This window comes from Cucumis melo, chromosome 10 (assembly GCF_025177605.1).
Source record: "Cucumis melo cultivar AY chromosome 10, USDA_Cmelo_AY_1.0, whole genome shotgun sequence".
Lineage (NCBI taxonomy): Eukaryota > Viridiplantae > Streptophyta > Magnoliopsida > Cucurbitales > Cucurbitaceae > Cucumis > Cucumis melo.
The window spans coordinates 2014514-2039903 of record NC_066866.1 but is presented as its reverse complement, the minus strand read 5'-3'; the positions used below and the strand labels follow the sequence as shown (position 1 = coordinate 2039903).

Genomic DNA, 25390 nt, shown 5'->3' with positions numbered 1-25390 from the left:
CTGAAGTTATGTAAAGTAGCTGAGTTGACCATCAATATCAATAATTTAATTAATATTTTCCATGCATTGTTTAAAAAAGAGAGAAGAAAAGAAAAGAAATTGGGTTTGGATAAAGAGAGAGAGAGGGGGGGGGGGGGGGGGGGGGGCATGGCAGAAAGGGGCAGTTGTGTAAGAATTGGTGTGTCAGTGTGGCTTGTTATGAAAGATGCCTAAACCCTATTACCCTAAGCATTGTGAATATGCCAAAATGACATTTGGTTATTATTATTACTATTATAAAATATGCTTTGGTTTGGTTGGGACTTGTGGCAATGCAACCCCCCATTTGACATTTTCACATTGTGGGCCGCCGCATCATCCATACCCAAATCACCTTTTTCCATTCTCTTTCTCCATATAATTTCTTTTTCATAATGCCTTTAACTTGATTTTTTTTTCCTCAAACATTGACTAATATAACATATTCGCTAACGCTGTCTCCTTCCTGCTCTCTCATATGATCGCTGTCCAACCATTTGTCATACACTTTCACAACTCTCCTAGCTCACACTCATCGGAATCTAAGAGAGGAACCTAAAGACTTGGCTTTGTTTGAAAAGAAGAAAGACAAACAATGTTGTTAGTGACCCAAAATGTTGTCGTAATATAATCTCAAACTTTCCATTATATAGATCTTTATCACGCCATTTACTCCAATCAAAATGTACAAAGGCTCATTCTTGAAAGAGAATTTAAAAAATAACATGTATAAATTGAAAAGGATAAGAAAAAGAAAAAAACAAAAGAGTGTATTTGTAGAAGTATTTTGGAAAAGAAAAAGAAAAACAAAAGAACAAAAGTGATGGGTGTGTATTTATTTGTCAGTTTTTATGTTTTTTTGGGATATTGTAATTAGGTAGGTCTGCTCACCTTCCTTTTTCCTCAGTATTCTCCCATGGCTACCTCCATCTCCTACAATCTCTGACATTTTTTCTTCAAATTCCCACTTCCCCACTTGCCCCCATAATATATATCTCTCTTCTCTTTTGATATCACTTCCTTTATACTTTCTCTCTCACTCATTTCTCCTTCTTCAAATTTACAGAGCACACTACCATGTCCAAATCCCTCCATGACTCTTCCTTCTCTTTCTCAAGGCGTTTCTTCAACTGGAAAAACAAATTTCACGAAGAAGATGAACAACAACAACAACAACAACAACAACACGATCAACAAATCTCATCTTTCAGTTTATCCTCTCGTTTCACTCAAGAAGACAGAGAACACGACCTCAATACCAAAACGCACATCAAACCTTCTTCCTCTTCCTCATCCATTCGTCCTGTTTCCAAGCTCCGAACCGCTTTAACAGTCTTCTCCCGGATCCGACCGACCTACCACCGCTCCCGCCTCGGCGGTCGGGTCATTGGTACACTCTTCGGCTACCGACGAGGCCACGTTTATTTCGCATTACAAGAAGACCCAAAACAGAGTCCCACGTTTTTAATCGAGCTCTCGACTCCAACCAGCGTTCTGGTTCGAGAAATGGCATCTGGGTTAGTACGGATCGCGTTGGAATGTGAGAAGAAAACAGAGAGGAAGAAGAATTGCAAGTTAGTGGAAGAAGCACTTTGGAGAACGTATTGTAATGGGAAGAAATGTGGGTATGGGAGTAGAAGAGAATATGGAACAGAGGAGCAAAAGATTTTGAAGGCGGTGGAGCCGATCACGATGGGGGCTGGGGTCTTGCCGCCGGGAAATGGTTCTGATGAGGAATTAATGTATATGAGAGCTAGATTTGAAAGGGTAATAGGGTCGAAGGATTCTGAAGCTTATTACATGATGAGCCCAGATTGTAATGGAGGGCCTGAACTCAGCATTTACTTGCTTAGGGTTTGAACTTTTCATCTCCCCATCCCTTTTTTTCTTCTCTTTTTTGTGATCGATCAAATTCTGGGGATGAAATGCATTTTTCTTCCTTTCATGTAATGATGCATTGATTTTGATGTATAGCTTTTTTGTTAAGATTTGTTTGTTTCTCAGTTCATTCTCTATTTTTCATTCCTTGTTTTAAGTGGGGCATCTGAAAAGCTATATATCAAGCTTTGTTTGGTTTTTCAAAATTTGGAGTTCTTGGCAACAATGAATTAAAAGAAGTTGACATTTTTGTTAGTATGACAAAAGTGGATATCAAACCCTCAGCCAAAATGATAACAACTGTCTTGTTCATCAAGTTATATTTGTATTGACAAAGAAATTAGTGTTTGATGTTGAAATATGTGTGAGTATGAATTTCTCTTCTTGACAACCTCCACCATTGTTAATATCCAAATCAGTTGAATTCATTTTGATTTTTTTGTTATTATTATTATTAGCAATAATGAAAGAATAGATGGGTGTTATTGAGAACATTGGCACAATGATAAGGGAAAAAAAAACACAATGAATTGGGAGGTGGGGATGTGTGTCAAAAATTGATGATATTTGGTTTTGTCTTCTTTTATCCTATAATTTTGGTAACACACTCACTCGTGGCCCTTCGCCGTTAAAACTTACCTTTTTATCATTAACAATTGTTCTTTGTTTCAACCCTTTTGGGCCCCTAAACCATTATGTTTTCCCCTCAACAAAACCATTTCTTTTAATCATTTTATCTCACCATTTTTTTAACAGTAATACAGAGAGCACAGCAGTAAAAATGTCTCTTAACAAAGACTACAAATAAACTTCTCGCTAAGAATGAAATACTATCCCGAAGCTCATAAATTCAACTTAAGACAGGAATTGGCCGGACTACACTAACTAGCTTGTTCTAAGGTTTAAGCGAATCTCTTTTTATAGACTAATAATTTTGATTTTAAGTTGCCACTATTGACTAATATCAGATGCTCTCTTCTTGACTTTGTTATTCATATTTGTACTAAATGTTAGTTGTATTCTTTAGTCCAAATTCACCCACTTAAAAATGCTTAAATTACAACAACCAAAAAAAAAAAAAAAGACTAAAATTTTATTATTATTTTAAACAATATTTTTACTATCTCACTTATAATTATATAGCACGATTGTCACTTGAAATAATCAAAATTGAGATTTCAATATTCACATCGTTCCACTAGAACGAACACATGTTCTAATATTTTCATAAATTTCTATGCCAATGATCACATCGATCATGTGACGTCAAAAATAGTATCGGGAGAATTGAGGTCTTTTGTGGGGGGTAATTTAGTCTTTCTATTGATAATATCTTTAATTGGTAAAGTTGTCCGTGAAAGAGTGTGATTAGAAAGGTACGTAAGTTAGTGTTGTGGTGGTGACGAAGAAGAAGAAGAAGAAGAAGAAGAAGTAGTAGTGGAGTAGAACGTGTAAGAATAATTAAAGAAAATGAAGCATCCTAAATTGATATAATGGTAAAAATTAGTCATGAGGAAAAAAAGATTCAATCTATAGAGGTGAGTTACGTATCAGATGCAAGTTATCCCAAACATGGACAAATAGTAATAAAGAGAAAAATAAAGCCAAAGAGGAGGAGTGAGGGAGGGAAGGTTAATTATATGGTGAAAAGGAAAACAGCTTTTTGTACTTTAGAAAATGAAAAGACGGTTTAAGATGAAAGAAGAAAAGAGGGCTTAAATGAGAAGAGAGGATGTTGGGTACAGCTGGGGGCAAACACTCTTCCATCTCCTTCCCCTACTGCTTTCTTTGTCTCCCCCTTCTTTTATCTCTCTCTCTCTCTCAAACCAAACTCTCTTTTCTTTCTCTTCTTTGGATCTTAGCTATTTGCTTTGGTTCTCTCAAAATTCTTACACACATTCAATATTATTTGTCTCATTCATTACATTAAGTATTTGGTTAGGCTAAACAGGTTAAGCCCAATGGCCTCAGAAGCTCATTCAATGTGATGGCCCAATCTAATTGTTGTCTATCAGTCCTTTGTTAAACACTTGGATAATATTTCTCCTAAAACCCAAGATGATCAAACAATATTAAATGGGGAATTTATAAAGCCAGACCTCCTACAAAAGTCTGAAGGCAAGAAATTAAATAGAAATTCAAGATGTGTTAGATTTATTATTTTCTTTCCAAATCTATCACACTTCCTTACCACCCACCAAAACTTAAATTAAATGTTACACTTTTAAATAATTATAAAATATAGAATCAAATATAAAATGTTGTTATATGGTGCAAATACTTAGACACAAAAAAGAATTAAGGGTTAATGGTTGATAAGTTAATGTTAAATGGGCGTTGTTAATGGAATGGAGGAACGTGGATGTCTTTTTCCTCTCACTAAATAATCCGCCACTGCTTTTAATGAAGTTGAATTTTAGACGGTTCATTCTACTTTCTTTACTTTCTTTTTTTTTTTTTTTCCCCACTTTCTACCGAATTTTTCTTCTTTCTTTCTACATTTTTCTGAATTTCCTAACATTACCAAATCAACATCTGTTTCCTTTCTTTAACCCCACAATTCAATTCAATTCAACACAAACACACACTTAACAAACTAAGCAAGAATTAATTTCATTGGGGTATATTGGAAAATAAAATGATCAATACATTACAATACGTGTCAGAAAATTGACTGATTGTTGTTGTTGTTGTTGTTTTTGTTTTTTTCTTTCTTTCTATACAGAGTGTATAAATCAGAAGAAGAAAATAAAAATGATACCATCGTGTATACGAAAATTTAATTTAATTGGGAGGAAGAGAGTCGACTACGGAGTTGTGGCGGTCGGAAGGGCCGGAAGGAGGAATGGGAACGCCTTTGGGGAGGAAGCCGAAGGTCTGACCCGCGTATCGGAAGGCAGTAGTCTTGTAATTAGAATTCGACATGTCGGGAAATTCCATGGTTCCACCCGGTCGAGTTGCGGAGGAAAACCCGGAAAGAAGGAGGAGGAGGATGAAAATGGGTATGGAGTTTTGTTTGAATTGGAAGGAAGAGGAAGAGGAAGAGGAAGAGGAAGAGGAGGAGGAAGAGGAAGAGGAAGAGGAAGGCATTGTGTTTATGACGAAGGAATTATTTGCATGGGGGAATTATGAATTATGTAAATGGGTGTATTTATAATAAAAAGGTCAACTGGGATTGATTTTATATAATATAGTGTTAAAGAAGGACGTTAATTTCGGAGGATTTGCTTACAAAATTTCTAAATTGTTGTGTGTTTTGGTTTATATTTTAATTTGGGGAATTGGATTTTTCGTGGAAAGTTTTTCTTTTTTTTTTTAAAAAAAAAAAAGGAGGGGGGGGGGGGGGGGGGGGGTGATATGGGCAACTTGTGTGGATGGAAAAATTTGGAATGTTTTTTGTTTTTGGTTTTAGTTTTGGTTTTGTGTGGGGAACACTTACTTTTTCCCCTTTCAATTACATCTATTCTCTTCTTATTTGATTCATCTTTCCCTTTTTTTTAAACTACCTTTCAATTCTCTTTCCATTTTGTTTGAGATTTTGGTCGAAATCCGTGCTCCGGTAGCAACATTTTAAAAAAACGATTAGTAGAAAAAATTTTATTGTTGATAGACAAACTTTTACTTTGGTAACAATAGTATCTATTGCATATAAACTTCTACCATCGATGAATTCTTCACTTAAAAGAGACTATATATTTTTCTTTTTCTATTTACTCCCTCGATTTAAAAAAAAACGTTTAATATGCCTCAAATTTTAACTATGCATCTAACATATTTTTTAATATATATTTTACCCATTATTTAAAATTTACATATCGAGTAGACACAAAGTTAAAAATTTAGTTTTTTTAATATGTCAAAATTGGAAATTTAGAATCTGTGTATTCTGTGATAATCTTAGTTCATTAATCCTCGACATCTAAATAACTTTTTTTATTTTTTGGATTGAGGTAATTTAAGAAAGTCTTACGTTCAAAAATATCTGACATTTTAAAATTTCATTTCATTTCCAGTGGAAAGATGAGCGTACAAGATTTCGTAGGTTTATTAATCGAGAAAACTTTTAACGTGCAATACAACAAATTTAGGGTATGTGAATGTTTAAAATGCTGTAAAAGAATTATAAGTAATTGAAAGTAGTAAATTTTGTTTTTTTTTTTTTTTTACAAGATGATTTGATTAGAATAATTAATGTAATTTAAAGGGAAAATGATTGTATTGAGGATTGGGAAAATATAAAAACAAAATCAATATCTTTTGCGTAGGAAAGTGAAATAAGAAAAGGTTAGTACAATGCCACCCAACCACATTGCACTTCACACAATTACTTATAATGCCTTTTTAACTAATTACTAATTAACTTTTATGTCTCTAATCAACTATGAAAATGATGTTTATACTAATTTAATTATAAATTAGAACTTTGTCAATGTCATCCATACATTTTCAACAGTAACTCAACCACATGCATTTTAGAAGACAAAATTGAATATTTGAAATCCTACACGACATAAGTTGATACTTTATGTCTATTAACCGAAATAATTCTAAAGTTTTTGAATCTATCACAAATGCTATTTGATGATAAAGTTGAAAAATTTATGGATGTTCTTAGAAATTTATAAATGGAGAAAAACTATAAAAATTGGTAAATTAAATTTATAGTTTAGCCTTAGGATGAAAATTTTATAATTTTAAATGTTATTGACTAATAATTCTTTTGATTTTCTTTTTAAATTCGTTGCGAATTCATCGCCAATTAGAAAAAGTTTTAAGGTAAACACACCTTCTTTTTCAAGAATCTATTAAAATTTCACAACTTAATCTTATAAAAATCATTAAAAAAATAAATTTTAAATTTTTTAATATAAAAATAGTAAAGTTACCCGTAAACTTTACATTTATTTAATCTCTAAACTTCTTAAAAAAAATGTTATATTTAATAGATCGTTGAACTTATAAACTTTTTTTAAAAATTTAATATATGTAGAAGAATAAGTAGAAAGAGTAGAAATAGGGGGCATGCAAATGAGATAGAGAGTGGAGAATGGGTTGAATAGATCAAAAGGAATTGGACATAGAGAGGATGCCCTCTTTGGTATGCAATCACCATTAATGTATTATCAAGGGCTGCTTTTTTCTGATATCGACTTCCCTTTTATCCATAACATTAGAAATTCTAATTCTAATTACACGTTTAATCATTCACTTTTACGATGAAAGATTATGTCAACTATGTTGGTTTTGACGATTTGTTTAAAGTTGAAGAAGGGATGGAATGAAATTAATTGGTATTTGTATAACAAAATTTCTTGACCCTTTTCCGAAGCAGTGTTTGAATTATGTTTGATTTTATGGCTATGGACATTGGCGGCCTCTTGGCGGAATTTCCTTTCATTTCTATAACCAAAATTTTCTTTGACTTTTATTCTATATGTTTATTTCTTTTGGAAGTTGTTAGGAAGCATCAAGTCATGTATGATATTCAAAAATTTTGTTCTATATGTTTATTTCTCTTGGAAGTTGTTAGGAAGCATCAAGCCATGTATACACACACACACACCTCAATTTTATTTTATTTTATTTTTTTTGTTGATTTGACTATTCATTTAGGAAAGCATGAATTTTTCTTTTCCTTTTTTGCTATTAACTTTGGTGAGATTGGAGGTTTGATCTATGAGTATCCAATTTGTGATGGCTTTAAGAAAAAAAATTTTGATTTGTGATTTAAACATTCTTTGTATACAGACCAACACATTTTTTTTCTATAGGTTTTGTACTTTGTTGTATAGTAGAGTCAAAATTTTCCTTAATGTCTATTAAGAATATAGTATTTTACAATTACGAGGTGACAATTTAAATCCTCACATGCGAATTCAAAATAAAAAGAGAAAGGAAAACTACTTATTAACTATGTTTTCCTGTTAAAAAGTTGGATTCGTTTTGCATTATAAAACTCATTCCATTTCGAAAGTTTTTAATTTGACCTTTTTTTTTACTGTTTTTCGTTTCATCTTTAATTATTTACACGTTTCCAAACAAATACAAAACTCCCTAATCCATTAAAATTCACAACCTATAGATATCTAGGTAAAATTGTATTGAACGTAAATTTAAAATTTATATTTGTTAGTTCTATTAATTTTTTAGAAAAAATGAAATTATCGTCTAAACAAATTCAAAGTAGATTTAAAGTTAGAAAATCGAAATATAATGCGTTTTAAAAATTAAAATCCGAAATGACGGCTAAAAAAACCCTCAAAATATTGGAAAAAAAGAATATATAAAAGAGTTTAGAAAAGAAAAAAGAATTTGGAGTAATGAAAATAAAATTGGATTTGAAAGTTGGAAGATTTTGAAAATGATAAAGGATGAGTATGAATGACATCAGAACATAAGATTTATGGGGGTAATACAAAATAAGATATAGTGCGGGAAAGTAGATGGAGGAAATAGGTTAGGTAGGGTTCAATGGGTTGGTGTGACACCAAAGCCTATCACTATACTATATATTATATACTCTTAATAAAAACAACACTATACCTTAATTCATATATTAAATGCTATTGCACCTCTTCCTCTCTATTTTCTTTTTTTTTTTTTTCCCTTTTCAAATCTGGAAGATGTTGTAGGAAAAATAAATTAGATGAATTGTTTGAATTCCATTAACTTATTCCAAGGATGAAATTTGGAGGATTCAAATTCATACTTTATTGACATGAGTTGAAAAATATGGTTTAATTTTGAAAAAAAAAAAAAGAAAAATCTATTTTGAAAAAAATGGTAGTATTTGATAAATTTAAATAATATATATTTCTAGAAATTGATCTATAAAATAATCCATTTTAAAGAAATTCTTGAAAATCATATTTTTACAAATTTAATTTTAGAGTGATTTTTTGAGAAAATTTACTATTATTACGTTTAGTTGTTGGAGATCAATTATAGTTTTTATGATTATGAATTTAAATACTTCTAAAATAAAATTATTTAAAAAAATTTATACGAAAAAAAAATAATACTTAGCTTTAATTTTACTAATTTCAAATTTTTATAATAGTTAATTTCAAGATATCTTGTAATTAATTTTAAATTATATTTCTTTTGAAAGAATCTTTTTTATAAAATTATTTAATAATGTTTAATAGTTTTTCATGGTAAATTGAATTAAGTATAAACATTTTTTATATGACATATCAAACAAAATTTACATATAAACATTTATAACAAAAAATAATTAAACTGTTTAAATTCTAAACTCATTTTTAAGAAAACGTATAATAGGAAATAAATTTTAAAAAACATTTTTTTATCATAACCTTCCTTAAATGTTGATTTTAAAAAATCTTATTAAGATTTAACAGGTTACTTAGCTAGCTATATATAGAGATTAATCAATTGATTAAGTTTGGTTCATAGTAAAAAAAACTTAAATACTTAAATTATTATAAATTTAAAATTATAATTAACTATAAATCTACGTACTAAATTTAAAGATTAAATCATTGCTTCTGAGAAGTGTTTTCTTAAACCCTTGTTAATATCATGGTTAGAACAATTTTAACTAAATCTATCAATTTTCAATTTAATCTGTGATCTATTGCTAAAAAAACATGGAATTAGCTAATAATTAATAAACAAATAATAGGTGAAAATGAGCATTACCCAAATTTGCCATAGCAACTAAAGAAATTTGTTGTTTGAATTCTTAATACACAATATTATTGTAAATTATATTTTATAGCATTTCAAATGGTTTAGTTTTGTAAAATATAAAGTCAAGTTTTTGACGTGTATACAAATCAGTAAACTTCCAAGTCTTTGGGCTGTCGTTTTAATGATGATCTTGACTTTTTCTCGTTGAAATTTGGTAGCTCTTGGGATTTTAATCATGAAATTCCAATTTAATTTCTTATACACGTTATGCAATATCTAAAGTAATCAAATATTAACAAAATCTTAAAACTTTTGTATAATTTTAAATAAAGTATAGGTTTAATTGATATGAAGATTTGTTTAATCGAGCATTTGACCTATTCAAACCTTTTTTTTTTCTTATTTATTTCATGAATTCAATTATGCAGTAATAAGATTGAATATGTCAAGGGCCCTAATTTTCAAGGATATAACTGTTTCTTTTTCTAAAGAAAACTGGAATGATCAATTAGACTTGAAATAATTGATCAGTTTGTTTGAGGGAGAAAATTTGATTTCATAGCCCTAAATTGAAGGAAAGGTATTAAGAATAGGCGTCAATGAAATGTCGTTTTATTTCCAAAGATGTAGGAAATAAAATATTCTTAAGGTTGACTTCAAATTTTAAAATATAAATTTCTCTATTCAAATTCCAAGTCTTTCTCTATTCCCTTTGCGGCTATTTTTTTTTAATGATTATTATTATTATTATAAATATCAAGTCTTTGCTGCTTTGACTAATACACATTTTAGTACCTATTTTGTTTTACTCATCTTAACCTTTGTAACCTTTGTTAATTGTTTTTTTTTTTTAAAGATAATAACACCTTTTCATTTATCTTGGGTGCAATTGTATTTTTTTTAAAACTAATTTCATTTAGTTTTTTAGTTACAAATTGAGTGATAACAAATTTGAACCATGAACTTGAGTTAAACTCTCGTTAGAAGCTAAATAAATTGAGATAGAGAGTTAAATATATAGCATTTAAATGAGAATGATGTTATCAAAAGAAAAATTATCAAAATTTTAAAAGTTTTTCAATACTTGAAAAAACGGTTTTAAATAACCTAATCTCAACTCAAACCAAATTCTCACCTCCATTTTCCATCTCTTTCTCAACTCCCTTTACTTAACGGATCCGACAATCCAGTTCCATGTCCAAAGGATAGCGGGTTAACTCTAGTGGTTGTCCCAAGATCGTGTTTGTAAGAAAATTTCAAGGATCGGAAAACTTTGAAAATAAGTATTTTATCTAACCCTTATTTAATTTAATTAGGATAGAATTATGTTAGATGCAATTAGAATAATTTTAGATCTTATTCCGCTGTGCATGTATCGCTTGGTTGAGTTGTTTTTACTACACAAAAAAAGGTGTATGTTTTAATATATATATATATATATATATATATATATATATATATATATATATATATATATGTTAATATTATTGTTGTACAAAGGGCTCAAAAGGATTTAAAATGGGCCTCTGTAGCATAGGCCCATCTTGAAGTTCAATCCAGCCCAAACGCTTTACGACCCGGGCCTGCGTATTATATAGGGACTTTGTTGGAAAATATAAGAAAAATAGTGTATATGTATTTGTAAATATTTTAAAATTATATTATATCATATATATTTTTTTTTTATAAAAAAAATAAAATAAAATATAGCTACATAGATTTATTTAAAAAGAAAAATGGTGGGTAAGATGAAAGGCCTAAAATGACCCTAAGATAAAAGGGGATAGTGAAAGAGTTGGGGTATGCAGAAAGGGGAAAGTGGGTATAAAAGAGCGTTACCTTCCCCACCTTGGGATTGCTTCCTCCCTGACACCCCCCCGCCCTTCCCCCCTATACTTCTTTCTCACTTTTCCTCTTTCTTTTTCTTTCTGATACTATGTTAGAATATTAACGCAAATTATATAAGTATAAGATAAGTATTACTCAAATAAAAGCTAATACTAATACTTACACAACCAAATTTAGTGGTTGAAATTCAAACAAACTAAACTCCATTACAAATTACGTTTAAGAAATAAAGAAGTAAGTAACCTTTTTTTTTTAGGACGTTAGCTTCAAATTCACACCAAACACTTATAAAAACATATTCATCAATAGAACCATCGTTAATGTGTTCCCCACAAATTTCCACCAAAATTCTTCAATTCCAATTAGAGAACAGCCCTTTGAAACATCCAAATTCCAATTGTTCGTATCAAAATTCCCCTTGGAGATGGGTTTCTTCATCAATTTCACCACTTCTTCTTTTTCTTCCTCACATGGCTTCACACCAAATGGAGCATTTTTTGCCGCCAAGGTTCCAATGGGGTAACACAGATTAGGATTACCCCATGCCCCAAATCTCCTTCCCATTTTCCCGTAGAACTGTTCGGAGAATTTAAGGTCACCAGACAAATTGTTTCCAAACAAGTAAATTGCACTAACAAATGGCAGATTTGCAAGTTTTGGAGAGGGTGTTCCTGTTAGATTGTTGTGGCTAAGTCCCAAAAACCTTAGACTTTTCAATTCAGATAATGAATCTGGAATTTCCCCATACAGACCCATGTCGGAAAGATCCAAAATCGCTAAATTTTGTAGATTTTTCCAGTTTATGGTATTGAGTTCTCCCCCAATTGGATTGCTGGATAAGATAATTTCTTCTAAGGAATTCATCTTCTCAAACGACTGTCTCAATCCACCGTAGAAACTATTGTTGCTCAAGTCCAAAAGCGTCAAATTTCCCATATTGCCTAGTTCACTCGGCAAAATTCCACTCAATTTGTTCTCACTTAGATCAAGCTTCAAAAGGGCAGTCAAATTTCCCAAACTTGATGGTAAAGAACCCGACAATGAATTTCTACTCAAATCTAAGATCAGTAGTTCGCTCAACTTGCCTAGATTTTGAGTGATTGGCCCAGTGAGTGAGTTCCCAGCAAGAACCAATCGTTTCAATTTGATCAAATCGCCAAAATTTTCTGGTATTTCACCGACGAATCCGTTTTGTAATAGAACCAAAGATTGTAGCTTTGACAAACTCCCTAAAGTGGCAGGAATTTGTCCGGCAAGTGCGGCGTTTGATCTGAACTCAAGAGATTCTAAACTTCCGGCGAGTTTAAGCCATTCTCCAGTTGGGAGCGAAACAGAATTCTTCCCTTTTGTTGAGACGAAACAGCTAAAGAAGGACAGAGTTTTAAGGTGTTTGAGTTCAAACAATTGCTGTCTGAAATGAGCATTTGGGGAACAAGCAAGAGAATTGTCATGAGTTGGTCCAATGTTTAGTGAAGTGACATACCAAAGCCCATCAAATATATCACAAGAAACCCCCTGAAAAGATTAAAAAAAAACATTATCTCAAAAATCACCACACTTTCTACTTTCCATTAAGGATGTAAAAATTTCTTCAAAGAACAGAGTGTCCTATTTTCTCAAGTGTTTCCTCAATTGGGAAATTTCAAAACAATAATAGAAACTAAAAGAATAGAGTAGTTTGAAAGAAAGAGTTACCTGTATTGGCGTCCATCCACAGGGATCTGGGTATAAATCTGAGCCATTCCACCAGTTACCCACAAAGCCTTGAATAGCAGAGAATAGAGAATCCATCTCTGTTTTCTCCATTGGCGCTTCTCCACTGTCTTGTGCATAGCTTCTCCAACTTCCCAAACAGACAAAGAACATAACAATAAACAGCTTCCTCATTTCCACACCAAGGAGAGGAAGAAAATCAGAAGCAGTTAGATTGTGCTGTTGTATTCAAAAGTTGAAATAATCAATGTAACAGGAAGAGGTTGAAATAGGTAAGTACTGCATGAAGTTCACAAGAGCCAGTTGAAGAAAAGACCCAGATGAAGAAAAGACTCAAAAGAAACAAATAATTAAAGAGATTTGTGGTGTTTGTGGGTTGAGTTTATGGAAATGCAGCAGAACACGGTGGTAAAGAAAAGAGAAGAGAAGAGAAGAGAAAACTGAAAAGGGGTATATAGGCAAAGCACAATTCTCAAAAAGGGCCAAAAAGCAATAATAGTAATAACAATAATAAAGATCAGAGAGCCATAAAATGACTGAAGAGGCTAAAGGCTCAAGCTCAAGTGAAAGCGAGATGTGGGGCAATGTCCTTTGCTTTGTATGCATTGGAATGCCAAAGGAAAGCAAAAGAAGAGGAACCCCCCTTTAGATCAGAGAAATAATTTAGTTAAACAAAATTTATTGCTACAAAGGATAGGAAGGCTAAAAGAGTAAAGTAGTCGGAAGAATTATGGTTTTAGAGTTAAGAGAAAAGGTGTAGGATTAGGGTTTAGGGTTAGGGATAGGGGTGTGAGAGGGAAGAGAACTAAATGAGGGGATTCAAGGGACCATTTTTGTTTAGCTTTTTGGGAAGCAGAAGAGAGAGAAGATGAATTGAGCATGTATGGGGTGAGGGTGAAAGAAAAGGAAAAAAAAAAAAAAAGATGGGGGTTTTGGGTAATGGGTTTTGTATTTAAATTGTGTGTATTTATTTGGGGTTTGGATTTTGAAGTGTATTTATTTGTTTTTGGAATAGAGAAAAGGACAAAGGGAGGCATTTGAGGGTTTTAACAGTGTGGGAGGATGATTGCTTGGCCTTTAATGGTGGCACAGTTAGAGCTGGATATTATTATCATTATTGCAGTTGTTGATGTGTTGATGTGAGATGTGATTCTCATTGTATTGTGTTGGGATAGACCTATTTTAATTTTGGTTGTAAAATCAAAAATTGCTTCATTTTGGAATATGGTTTCTTGTTATTTGTGTTTGTATTTTATAACACTAAATATGACCATTCAACGAGTTAACATTTATGTTTGCTAAAATTTTAAATTATTTTTAAAAATCGACGTACTTTTCTATTTTTTAGTTAATCTCAAATTTAAAAAAAAAAAAAAAACAATTCACTTTTCAATAGAATTCAAGTTTTACACCAAATACTATTACGTGTATGTGTATTTGGTCTAATGAAGAATTATACGAGAAACGAGGATATTTGAAGGTTATGGTTTCTTTTTGCTACGTAAGTTTTGGTTTTGTTCCTCGTCTCATGAATAATACAATGAATTTGCTTACTTGTAGAAGTTATTCAAAGTTTTATAATTTTTCTTCATCGTTGGTCTCTAGCTATTTGACTGTCAAATACTAACCATTTGTGGTCAATTTGGTTTTGATTATTATGTCTTCCTAATGAAGTTCCTTGAAAACACTCACAAAATTTAACCTTTTAAGAAAAGTTCAAGAATCAAATTAAAATATAATATAATTTGGTCGATAACAACGGTACTACTATCTTACTATTACAAACATTGATTTGTCTTGAAATCTTATTTAATTTAATACAAGGAAAAAAGAAAATATTAAAAGAGACATTAGAGGTGTTCTAAAAACTAGTGACTATGAAACCTGCCTATATATTTGGGTGTTTAATATAATTTCAATCCAAATAGATTGTTTTAGTTTTTCATACTTTGGCTATGGCGTGGTCTCTAAATTATTGGTTTTCATTATACAATCAGTTCAGATATTAATATATCAACTTTTTAAAACTATAAGAAATTTAAAAATTAACTACAACGTTATTTGTTTTCTATAGTAATAATGATGCATTTGAAATTATAGTTACCCTATATATATATATATATATATATACTGTGTAATAAATAACGAAAAAGTCAGCCTATTTCATTTAACACATGCACAATTGAGGCTATAGTTATAATTCCACACATGAATTCAAACATTTTTATTTATTACAATTTAAATTATTATGAACTCTTTACATATAAACTTTTGCAATTATGTATTCGTGTGGTGTTTTGCATTAACTGCCGACGAGAAATAATAAAGTGACAGAAGAGGCAACATTGCTTTTTGTAATCAGTAGATTATTGAAGATGAAATATGAACATTAGATGTTAAGTCTAAGTCTCTAATTAATAATGAAGTTGCAATTCGAATAATATATCTTATATACATAATAATAATATCAATAAGTTAACTGATTATATATATACTTAAATAAAATTGTCTTGTTTTCAATACAATTCACGATTCCCAATTCGTAATTACAATAAGGAGTTTGTGATTTCAGTGTGTAATAATTGGAACTCAAACACTTGTGAAGGAGACATTTTGAAATTAACGTTGTTAATGATTGATTTAGCATAGATTTTGACATTTTAGGGATGATTTTGAAATTTTGCTCAATTAAATTCGATGATATTTGGCATGATTTGAACAAAATCATTAAAGATTTTAAAGAATAAAAGCTATATAGTGACAGAAAAGTAAGATGGGGGTAGGGGGATGGGAGGGGGTGGGGGATTGGCAAATGGGGTTGGGGAGAGCCGCGCGGCTCGAAAAGAGGACATACCTTGGCCATTGGTCTGCTTTTCTTCGTTGTAGCACTCACAGAATCGCAGAAACGAAAACGACATTCCATCTTTTTTTTTTTTCTTTTTCTCAAAGGAAAGATAAGAAATCTCTGAATTACTGATTTCCGTTTCATAAATAATTTTCCACATCCAAATTAATAAATGCAAACAAACGCAAACAAAAAGTGTAATTAGGGTTTGTGAGAGAGAGAGAGAGAGAGAGAGAGAGATGGATTATTATTATTAATCACGATTATTCAATTCAGCCTTCTGATGTCATCTGATCCACCCAATTACGTCCCACCACCACATACCCGCTGCCGTCTGCCGCCTACATCACCCCATCCCCACGGCGAATTCACCCTGCGACCGGAAAAAAAGGGAAATTTTGCATTAAAGAAATAGTACTGAAGGGGGTTGTGTTTTAGGGTTTGTGAAGAAATGGAGGCATGTGAGAGGCACGTGGTTGGTGTGAGCTATTCTCTCTATCGATACGTCGTTTTCTATCCTCTGCTTCGCTACTACGTCTACTCTATAACTCTTTTCTCTCTTAACCATAAAACCTCTTTCCCTTCACTAATTATTACTGATCTTTTCTTTAAATTACTTTCCTCTCTCTTACACTCTTTATATCATTATTGCTTTTACCTTATAACATAAATTTATAGGTCACATTTTCATCAATCCAAATCCCTTTTTTCTTTTTCTAGCTTGTTTGACTTAGATGGTGTCAAAAAAATAAATATGAAGTTTTTAAAAAGAGAAAAATGGTGTGTGATTCTTTTTTGTTAAGCTATATATATATATATATGTGTGTGTGTGTGTGTGCATGGCCTTGAATGGTTGTGATAGATATGGCAAACGATAGTAACCTTCCATTTTCATATATCTCTATGGTATATAGATCACAAACCCAATGTATGAAATATTATATTACTTTGACTCGAACGGTTAATAAATTACGAAACTATCCAATTCAAGCATTGTCCAATTTAGACTTTAGTATTTTATATCTATGGTGCAGATCACACTCACATGTAAAAGACACCCATCACTTTAACCCTGAAAAACCAAAGTCGGTTGTATTTTTGAAGTTATGGGTTTACAAATAATGTAGTATAGGTGGTTGAAATTTAGAGTGGTGTATGCATGTGACTTTATGATTTTTTGTCGTTGATTTTCTTTGGTTCTTTATTAGTTGTATTTTCATCTCCTTTACTTTTAGTCCCTCTTTCACATTTCACTTTCTGTTGTTTGTAATATATGTACTCTTTTTTTTTTTTTTTAATAAAAAAAAAAGGTTTAATTACAAGTTCACTGTTCATCCTATGGATCTCGAGCAAGTAAGGTTGTTTTGATTTATTTTGTAAGTGCTTAACTATAAATATTTATTTAAACATTTAGGAAGTTACCTTCCAAACACGCCGTAAAATATACATGTTGTTTCTAATTATATATAAAAGAAATGACAACAATTTATAAGTTTCGTCATCTTTGGACCTTTGAAATTGTGTGTTTTGCTCGAAAACATGTATTATATTTATCCGTGTAGTTGTTGTTCGATCTTTAATATTTGATTTTTTTTAAAAAGGGATAGTTGCAAATATAACAATTATAACGAAGTATATAGTAACATTTTTAAAAAATTACAAATATAGCAAAATCTGTCAAAATCTATCAATGATAGGAATTGATATACTATGTAGCAAATGTTGGTCTATCACTGATAAACCATAAGAGTCTATCAATGATAAAAATCTATCACCGATAGACTTTGCTATATTTGATTTTTTAAAAAAATATTGTTACATAGTTGATAATTATTCTAAAAATTGCTACCAATTATAATTATCTATTCTGGGTTTAGGAAAGTTCTGATTTGGTGGAGTCATAGAACCCGTTTAGTTCGTTATTAAAAAATTTAATGAAAAACAATAACGTATTCTTCTTTTTCCCTGTATTCGAAAACAGAAATTGAATTTAAAATTTAAATTTTAAACTATATATTTGATTATTGTAAATAAAATCTAAAAACAAAGAAAAATGGACGATTTCGAATGTTGTTTTTGAAAATCGTTTTAATTTTATTTGTACTCAAAACATGAAAATGGAAACAAATCACGAACCATACAGTGCCCTAAATTTGTAAATAAATTATGAGAGCTTCTTTATTTATTTATAAGGTTCTCTCATGGACTGTGGGCTAAATTCGATTTTTGGGGTCCAATAAATTTCATTTTGGGCTGCCCAATTAAATCTAGTTTTGGACTCACATCAACCTACACCCAAAACAATTTCCTTTATTTGTATTAACATATCAATAGCATAGCCAAAAGAATAAAAAAGTAAAAAAACTTAGGACATAATTCGTCAAAAATGAAGATGAGAAAATGGATTAGCGTTCGTATTTAATGAAAACTACTCTTCTATCCTTTGATTAATATATTTCTTTTGTCATACATATAATGAAATCTAAAAACCTAATGGATTATTTCAAAAGTCAAATATCATAGAACAATATAACATAACAATAATAAATAAGTGTTTTCAAAAAGATATATCCGAATAAAGTCTGCACTTTCGGCTAATCATGTACAATAATCGATGATGCAAATATTTTGATTTTAAAAAGTATAGGAATTTGTGTATGAATGAGTGTTTTGTTTGTCGCTGATGAATAATAATGCTTATATAGGCATATAAATATATATTTTCTTTGTAAGAAATCACACTATTTGCGACTATATAACATAATTTTAATAGAGTAAATTAATACATAATTACTCGTTGTTTTATCGTTAAATTTATTTATTGTTAACCAAATCATAACTCAACCAAATGGTATATGAGTTCTCACTCTCCAAGTAAAGAAAGGTAAGTTTCGAAATGATCGCGTGCCTTAATTTCATGTGAATCGATGATATATGATATGAGTACTTGTCAAAGAAAATTAATTAGGTAATAAATATTTTTAATTCTTAGTGTATCCAAATGGAGAGTTAGTTTTTTTACCTATCAAACTCAATTACATGTAGGTTGCGAAAAATACAATTTTAGATAATTTAATAAAAAATTTAAAAGTTACTAACAAAATGTTTAGTTAAACATTAATGTGTATTGGGTACCTAAATCTTGAAATTTTGAAGTTTAATATAATCTAATACTGTAATTAATGGATGAATTAATTTGGAAGAACATAAGAATTGATTCAAAATTTGAAGAATGGATGTGACTAAATTTACAAATTAACGAAAAAAGAATGAGATAAGTGGAGGTGATGGCGATGGCGATGGAATTTGGGTTATCCACAGACACATTCCACGGCGATTGGAGCAGTTTCTTAATCAGATTTCTGTAGTAACGAATGGTTTTTTGTTTAATAAATAACGCAAACCCTTCGCACGAAGCGCTTTTTCTTCAATTTCCTGCTACTTTCGCCTCCCAACTTAACCCCATCTTCCAAAACCCTACTCTCTTTTTTCCTTCAGATTTGTTTCCCGGTCGGAGTTTATGGCTTCCGAGAGTGCTTCCAGATCCAGTTCAGCCGCCGATTCATATATTGGAAGCTTGATTAGCTTAACTTCCAAGAGTGAGATTAGATATGAAGGTGTTCTTTACAATATCAACACCGAAGAGTCCAGTATCGGACTGAGAAATGGTAACTTCCTCTTCCTTTTACTCTTTAATTTTCGCTTTTTCTCTTTACGGGTAAACAAGGGTTTCTTTTGTTTCCCATTGGATCCATTCCGTCTTTATTAGATCGGTGAAGTTTCTTCTGACGAATCCTAGGTTTTGACTTTTGGGTTCTGATTGTGAATTTGGTCTCTTTTTTCACTCTGTTAGTTGGGAGAAACAATTGGATTGTTTGGTTAAGTCTTTAATCTGTCTCGTTTGGTTGCTGCTATCTTGGATCCTTTACTAGCTATGCGATTTAAATTTTACTAAATTCACGATTTTAACTCCTGAGACCACATCCCGGCTGGTAATCGCTCTCCCTGTTACTGCAGTTGAATTTCCTGGAGAGTTTGCCGAGGGCAGTGTCATATTTGTTTTCCCTTCTCCATTCTGCGTCTCCTGGTTATTGTATTGTGTCATTTTTAACTCTTTGGTTGCTGAAACATGGTTTGTGAACTCTTATGGACCCCTGCTTACTATTTGGCTCCCAACCCGTTTGCTCAAGTCTTTCGAAGTTGCAGAATTTTTACGCCTTCGTTTTCACCAAATATTCTTGTCTGCCTCTCAGTGTCAACTATACAAATACTTGGCGGTCTTTAATATGTAGGGTTCATTAGAACTTAATGATGGAATTAGTAGCTAATAGACCAGTTAATAGAAGATTTTAGATTGATGTTTCTTATATGTGATTTAGTTTGAAGGATTTCCATCCTATCGGTTTGGTGAATAATGTTTATAAGCTTCTGTCATAGTCATAGACTCATAATTCTGGTGGATAGAATTAACAAGATCCTTCTGCGCAATGAAATGCATTGCGACTTGCAAACACTTATAGGTGTTTGAGGTCTCCCCTTATTTAATTTATTCAATGAAATGTTTCTGCCCTAAAAAATCTATTATGATTTAAAAATTTGAAACCTAAAGGTAGAATCAAAGTTGTAAGATATATTAGTCATGGAGACCTGCTACAAACTGACTCTATCTGAAGTTCTGGTTTAGGGAGCCTAAGTGATGAAGTATGTCATTCAGATGAACCATCTTCAACATGTTGATGATACCATTTTCTCCCGGGGGATTGGGGAATATTGTAAAGGAGGTGTTCATGTTGTTGATATGGCTAGAATTACTAGGTGGCTAGAGGAAGTGATGTGACAAAAGGAAACATAGTCTCATAACTAACTAAGAGGTCCTGGGTTCAATTCATGGTGGTCACCTACCGGGAATTAATTTCCTACGAGTTACCTTGATACTCAAATGTTGTAGGGTTAGACGGGCTGTTATGTGAGATTAGTCGAGGTGCGTGTAAGCTGGTCCAGATACTCATGGACATAAAAAAACTAGGTGGTAAGAGGAAGTGATGTGGTACTTGAAATAAGGAACTTGTAATTGAAGAACATTTTGTTGACTGCCAAAGAGGTGTTGTAGTATAATGTAAATAAGAATGGATTCTTAATTTTCTCATGAGGTTTGTAGTGGTAAAAATGTTAGCTTTTGGGAAGATAGTTGGCCTAATCATCTCCAAAGTTATAATTTCTCTATTATGGCTCTCTTGTTCTAAAAACAATCAATATAAATTATTCAACACTGGTTTGAAGTTGAGAACACGCACTACTTTGGCTCTCTGTATCTGTCCTAATAGCGGTGAAATGTGTAAAAGTATGCAGGAGAGCCAATACCATCTGTGGGCAGATGCCATTTTTGCATATACTTGTTGGCAGAAGCATTTGGATCTTTTGGTATTTTCTATTATGGCTTTTTCAATAATATTTTTGCATAGAGCAATTTTTTACATGGACATCCCAGTAGTATTAGGAATGCAGGCCAAGATGATCTGGTAAAATGCTGTTTTGGTTATCTTTCGAGAAATTTCTCTTCCAAGGAATTGTTGAATTATATCAGGGGCTCCTAGTGCTCAACTATCCTGGGGTGTTGTTTCATGTTGTTAGTTAGCTTTGCCTTTGTGATAATGTAATACCTGGTGGGTTAAGGTTGGCATTGTATTGACTTGAAACCTAGGCCCATAACTGTGAAGTTATAGATTGGCTGGGTTTGAGGTAGGTTTTGTACTGAAATCTTTTCAAATATTGAATCCATTTCCTCATGTTAGAAGAAGTCAACTCTATCCACGGGGTGACAAACAGTTGTTAAAATTCTCATTATATTTTCTGTGAAATCATTTGGATGTGTATTGAGCCATTCTCAAGGTGCCAGGGAAACATATGCTAATGTGATTCTTATATTTCTCTTTCCAGTACGGTCATTTGGAACCGAAGGGAGAAAGAAGGATGGACCACAAGTCCCACCAAGCGACAAAGTGTTTGAATACATCTTGTTCCGTGGAAGTGATATCAAGGTAAATTTGATAGAGATATTAACTAATAATGTGTTAGTGGCTGTATATGTAATTACATGATTAATATGTGGCCACAAGGTATTCTTCGTGCTGCCAGTGAAACTTTGTAAAATTATACCATAGCTTCTTATTTTATTTTTGCAGTTATTTTTATTATTTTATAATAGTACAGAATCAGCTTTTGTATCTTTAGTAATCCTGTTGTACATATAAGTCATGTTGTCATGATGTTGTAGTCTAAGGAAGGACAGCTCCATTTGCCAATCTGTTATTTTCTTGATGTGGTGTTTTATTTAAACCATCATTATCAGTAGATGGTGTGCACTGAGGATATATATAATTTGTTGACTTGTTGGTGCTTGCTGCAGGATCTACAGGTAAAATCTTCTCCACCTGTTCAGACTACATCCTTGATAAACAACGATCCAGCTATTATTCAGGTAAAATGAAATCTTCCCCTCCTTCCCTTCCCTCCCTTTACCAGTTTTTTATGCATAAAATTAAGGTGAACTTACAATGTACTTGGTGAAATTTCTCCGACAGTCTCACTATCCTCGTCCAGCATCTACTTCTTCAAGCTTGCCTCCTCCTGTTAGTGGGCCTTTGCCTGATATTAATTCTCAGGCCATGCCAATGGGAATGCCTGGATCTAATTTCCAGGGTGGGTTGCCTTTATATCAACCTGGAGGAAATGTAGGGTCTTGGGGAGCTTCTCCTACGCCACCTCCACCAAATCCAAGTGGTGGTGGGCTTGCTTTGCCAATGTACTGGCAAGGGTATTATGGCCCCGGTAATGGACTTCCTCACATGCATCAGCAATCGTTACTTCGTCCTCCACCTGGCCTGTCATTGCCTTCTTCCTTGCAGCAGCCACTGCAATATCCTAATCTTAATGCTTCTTTACCAACTGGTGCACCAAATTTATTGGAAGTTCCATCTTCTTTATTCTCTGCCAATCCTACCACTCCTAGTTTATCTTCTTTATTCTCTGCCAATCCTACCACTCCTAGTTTATCTTCCACAGCATTGCCACAAGTAACTGTATCTTCGACACTTCCATCCGTGCTCTCGGCTCCACAGACCTCTGAGATTTCATCAAGCTCAGTGGCTAACAAGACAGTACTTCCTGAAGTTCCTCTAAGTACCAACTTGCCTTCACTCTCTCCTTTGACGGCAAGTTCAGATGTCAGTCCTGTTGTGCCTCCAATTACGAACAAAACTACTACAGTTTCTGGTCCAGCATTGTCTTATCAAACTATAGCTCAATCTACTTCCTCTGTTGCTGGAACATCAAACTCTGTTCTCACAGGTGTACCTGCGCCTACCCTTGTGACTCCAGGCCAGCTGTTGCAAACTACTGTAGCCTCTTCATCTTTGCAAACTGTTCAAAAGGACGTTGAAGTGGTTCAAACATCTTCCTCTTTAGCAGCTGAACATACTGTTCCTGCAGCAGATACTCAGCCACCATTATTACCATTACCAGTGTCTTCACGAGCTATTCATAAGGTGATCTCTCTGTGGCCACATGTACTATGTACTTCTGCAAAAAGATTAAATGTCCTTGTGGGAATAAATATTCAGGCCTTTTTTGGCAACATTTAGGCTGTCCCGAGGCAGTGATGATCTTGTCATATCTCATGTACAAGGGATGGACTATTTCTTTCCTAATTTACTTTTTGTGCTGTCAAGGGTTCTGATATTTTAACATTTTGTATTTTCTACAGCCAAATGGTTCAACTTCACAAACTCGGTACATCTACAGGGGACGTGGTAGAGGAAGACGATCTGGGGTAATGTGTACTTAACTTAGATTGTTTAGTAAATAGGAACGTCTTCTGTATGTATTATATGGTAATAGGAGGATTGGGATCAAACGGCAACGGCTTTTGATAACCTATGTAGTATATTCCACATTTTCCGTTCCTTTTTTCCATTTAGCCTCAATTTTAGCTTGATGGGATTCTAAAATAAGCATGTTTGCTAGTTTATTGTCAATTAAATATTTGTATGTGGTGCGTTAGACAGCTCTGTACGCATGGTTGCCCATTCCAAAAGAACAACAACATCCTCGGTACTCATTTATGATTTTCTGTTTGCAGAACTCACATCAAACAGAAAGATTTACGGAAGATTTTGACTTCATGGCAATGAATGAGAAATTTAACAAGGATGAAGTCTGGGGTCATCTTGGTAAGAATACCAAATCTCATCCAAAGTACACTGATGGGGATGAAAAGTTTAGTGATGAAGAGGATGTCTATGAAGAAGATGATGGTGAATCGTCAAACTTAGAGATCAAGGTATCAGATACTTCCATTGCACTAATATTTCTAAAAGTGTTTGTTTACCTCCCCAAATATAAAACTGATTCACTTTATGTCCGCAGCCTGTGTACAATAAGGACGACTTTTTTGATACCCTCTCGTGCAACAATGCTGACAATGAAGCTCAAAATGGAAGGAGGACCAGATACTTCGAACAAGTCAAGTTGGACACTGAGGTATGTTATTTGAGTTGGTTAATTTGTTTGTCTTTGTAACTTTTTCTCATTCTATTGGATGTTTATCGCTGCAGACATTTGGTGAATTTGCAAGATTCCGAGGTGGTCGTGGTGGTTATGCTTCTGGACGTGGTGGCCGTCGTGGTGGTTATTATGGGAGAGGATATGGCCACTCTGGAAGGAGTCGAGGGCGGGGAATGCATAACTATAATCCGTAGGTTTTCTTGATTATGCTCGAATGCTTACAGACAAACGAGAGCAACTAAATTTCCCGAGGATCAACGATAACTTTTACCTTTTCAAGTTTTATACTGTTGTGCAGAAATAAAGAGTAGAATATGTGGTTCACATTTTACGTCAGAGGCTTTGTTTTGGGCTTTTCTTTGTTGTAAAAGTGAAGACGTAGTTCTAAGAAGAATTGGTGTTGTAGGCTCTCTGTCGACCCATAAGATGTACCGAAGGAGTTCTAGTCCTTCAAGTCATCCTTGGTACCTTTTCTCATTTGTAATTAACTGTCAACTTGCGTCTTATTCCATACTTGGCTTTTGAGGCCTGACTCGAAATATCATTATTTATCATTTTATATTTTGTTAAATATGGTGGCTTGTTATATTTTTACTTTTCTTTTTTGGGAAATAAGCTTTCCGATCAATTTAAACAATCAAATTGGTGCAACTCTTTCGCCCATCTATGGTTCAAAGGACAGTGAGATGAGAATCATTTGAGGAAATAATTTTGTACTTATAAAAAGTAAAGGTAATCTTAATCAAATTTTGGAATATTCCATTAATGTCAAACTTGTAAATGACTTGTAGAGCTTCGTGCTTCTAGATTAAGATGGTTTTCAATGATATGTTCACTTCACATAACTTATAGTTTGTTAAGGAACCGCCA

General features: G+C 32.6%; 3 protein-coding genes across 3 annotated transcripts; 2 read left to right on the top strand and 1 right to left on the bottom strand.

Moving 5' to 3' along the window:
* The first annotated feature begins 935 nt into the window (after window positions 1–935).
* On the top strand, window positions 936–2004 carry LOC103489237 (protein MIZU-KUSSEI 1). Its single transcript, XM_008448313.3, has one exon. It carries the CDS (start codon window positions 1096–1098, stop codon window positions 1876–1878), a length of 783 nt encoding a protein of 260 aa, XP_008446535.2. The 5' UTR covers window positions 936–1095; the 3' UTR covers window positions 1879–2004.
* A 9510-nt stretch (window positions 2005–11514) lies between these two features.
* On the bottom strand, window positions 11515–13978 carry LOC103489239 (piriformospora indica-insensitive protein 2). The gene is made up of 2 exons (XM_008448316.3): window positions 13096–13978; window positions 11515–12915 (listed from the first exon to the last, which is right to left on the bottom strand). Exons 1-2 carry the CDS (start codon window positions 13285–13287, stop codon window positions 11686–11688), a joined length of 1422 nt encoding a protein of 473 aa, XP_008446538.2. The 5' UTR covers window positions 13288–13978; the 3' UTR covers window positions 11515–11685.
* A 5229-nt stretch (window positions 13979–19207) lies between these two features.
* Window positions 19208–25091, top strand: LOC103489240 (protein decapping 5). The gene is made up of 8 exons (XM_008448317.3): window positions 19208–19626; window positions 21896–21996; window positions 22365–22436; window positions 22540–23502; window positions 23721–23786; window positions 24096–24296; window positions 24383–24496; window positions 24571–25091. The coding sequence occupies exons 1-8, from the start codon at window positions 19479–19481 to the stop codon at window positions 24712–24714; spliced, it is 1809 nt and encodes a 602-aa protein (XP_008446539.2). The 5' UTR covers window positions 19208–19478; the 3' UTR covers window positions 24715–25091.
* The last annotated feature ends 299 nt before the right edge of the window (window positions 25092–25390 follow it).

Bases quoted from the DNA above. Each gene is read 5' to 3' on its own strand.
- LOC103489237 (XM_008448313.3), top strand. From the start codon at position 1,096: ATGTCCAAATCCCTCCATGACTCTTCCTTCTCTTTCTCAAGGCGTTTC.
- LOC103489239 (XM_008448316.3), bottom strand. From the start codon at position 13,287: ATGAGGAAGCTGTTTATTGTTATGTTCTTTGTCTGTTTGGGAAGTTGG. The intron at 12,916-13,095 runs GTAACTCTTTCT...TAATCTTTTCAG, and splicing joins GTGGATGGACGCCAATACAG to GGGGTTTCTTGTGATATATT.
- LOC103489240 (XM_008448317.3), top strand. From the start codon at position 19,479: ATGGCTTCCGAGAGTGCTTCCAGATCCAGTTCAGCCGCCGATTCATAT. The intron at 23,503-23,720 runs GTGATCTCTCTG...TATTTTCTACAG, and splicing joins CTTCACGAGCTATTCATAAG to CCAAATGGTTCAACTTCACA. The intron at 24,497-24,570 runs GTATGTTATTTG...TTATCGCTGCAG, and splicing joins AAGTCAAGTTGGACACTGAG to ACATTTGGTGAATTTGCAAG.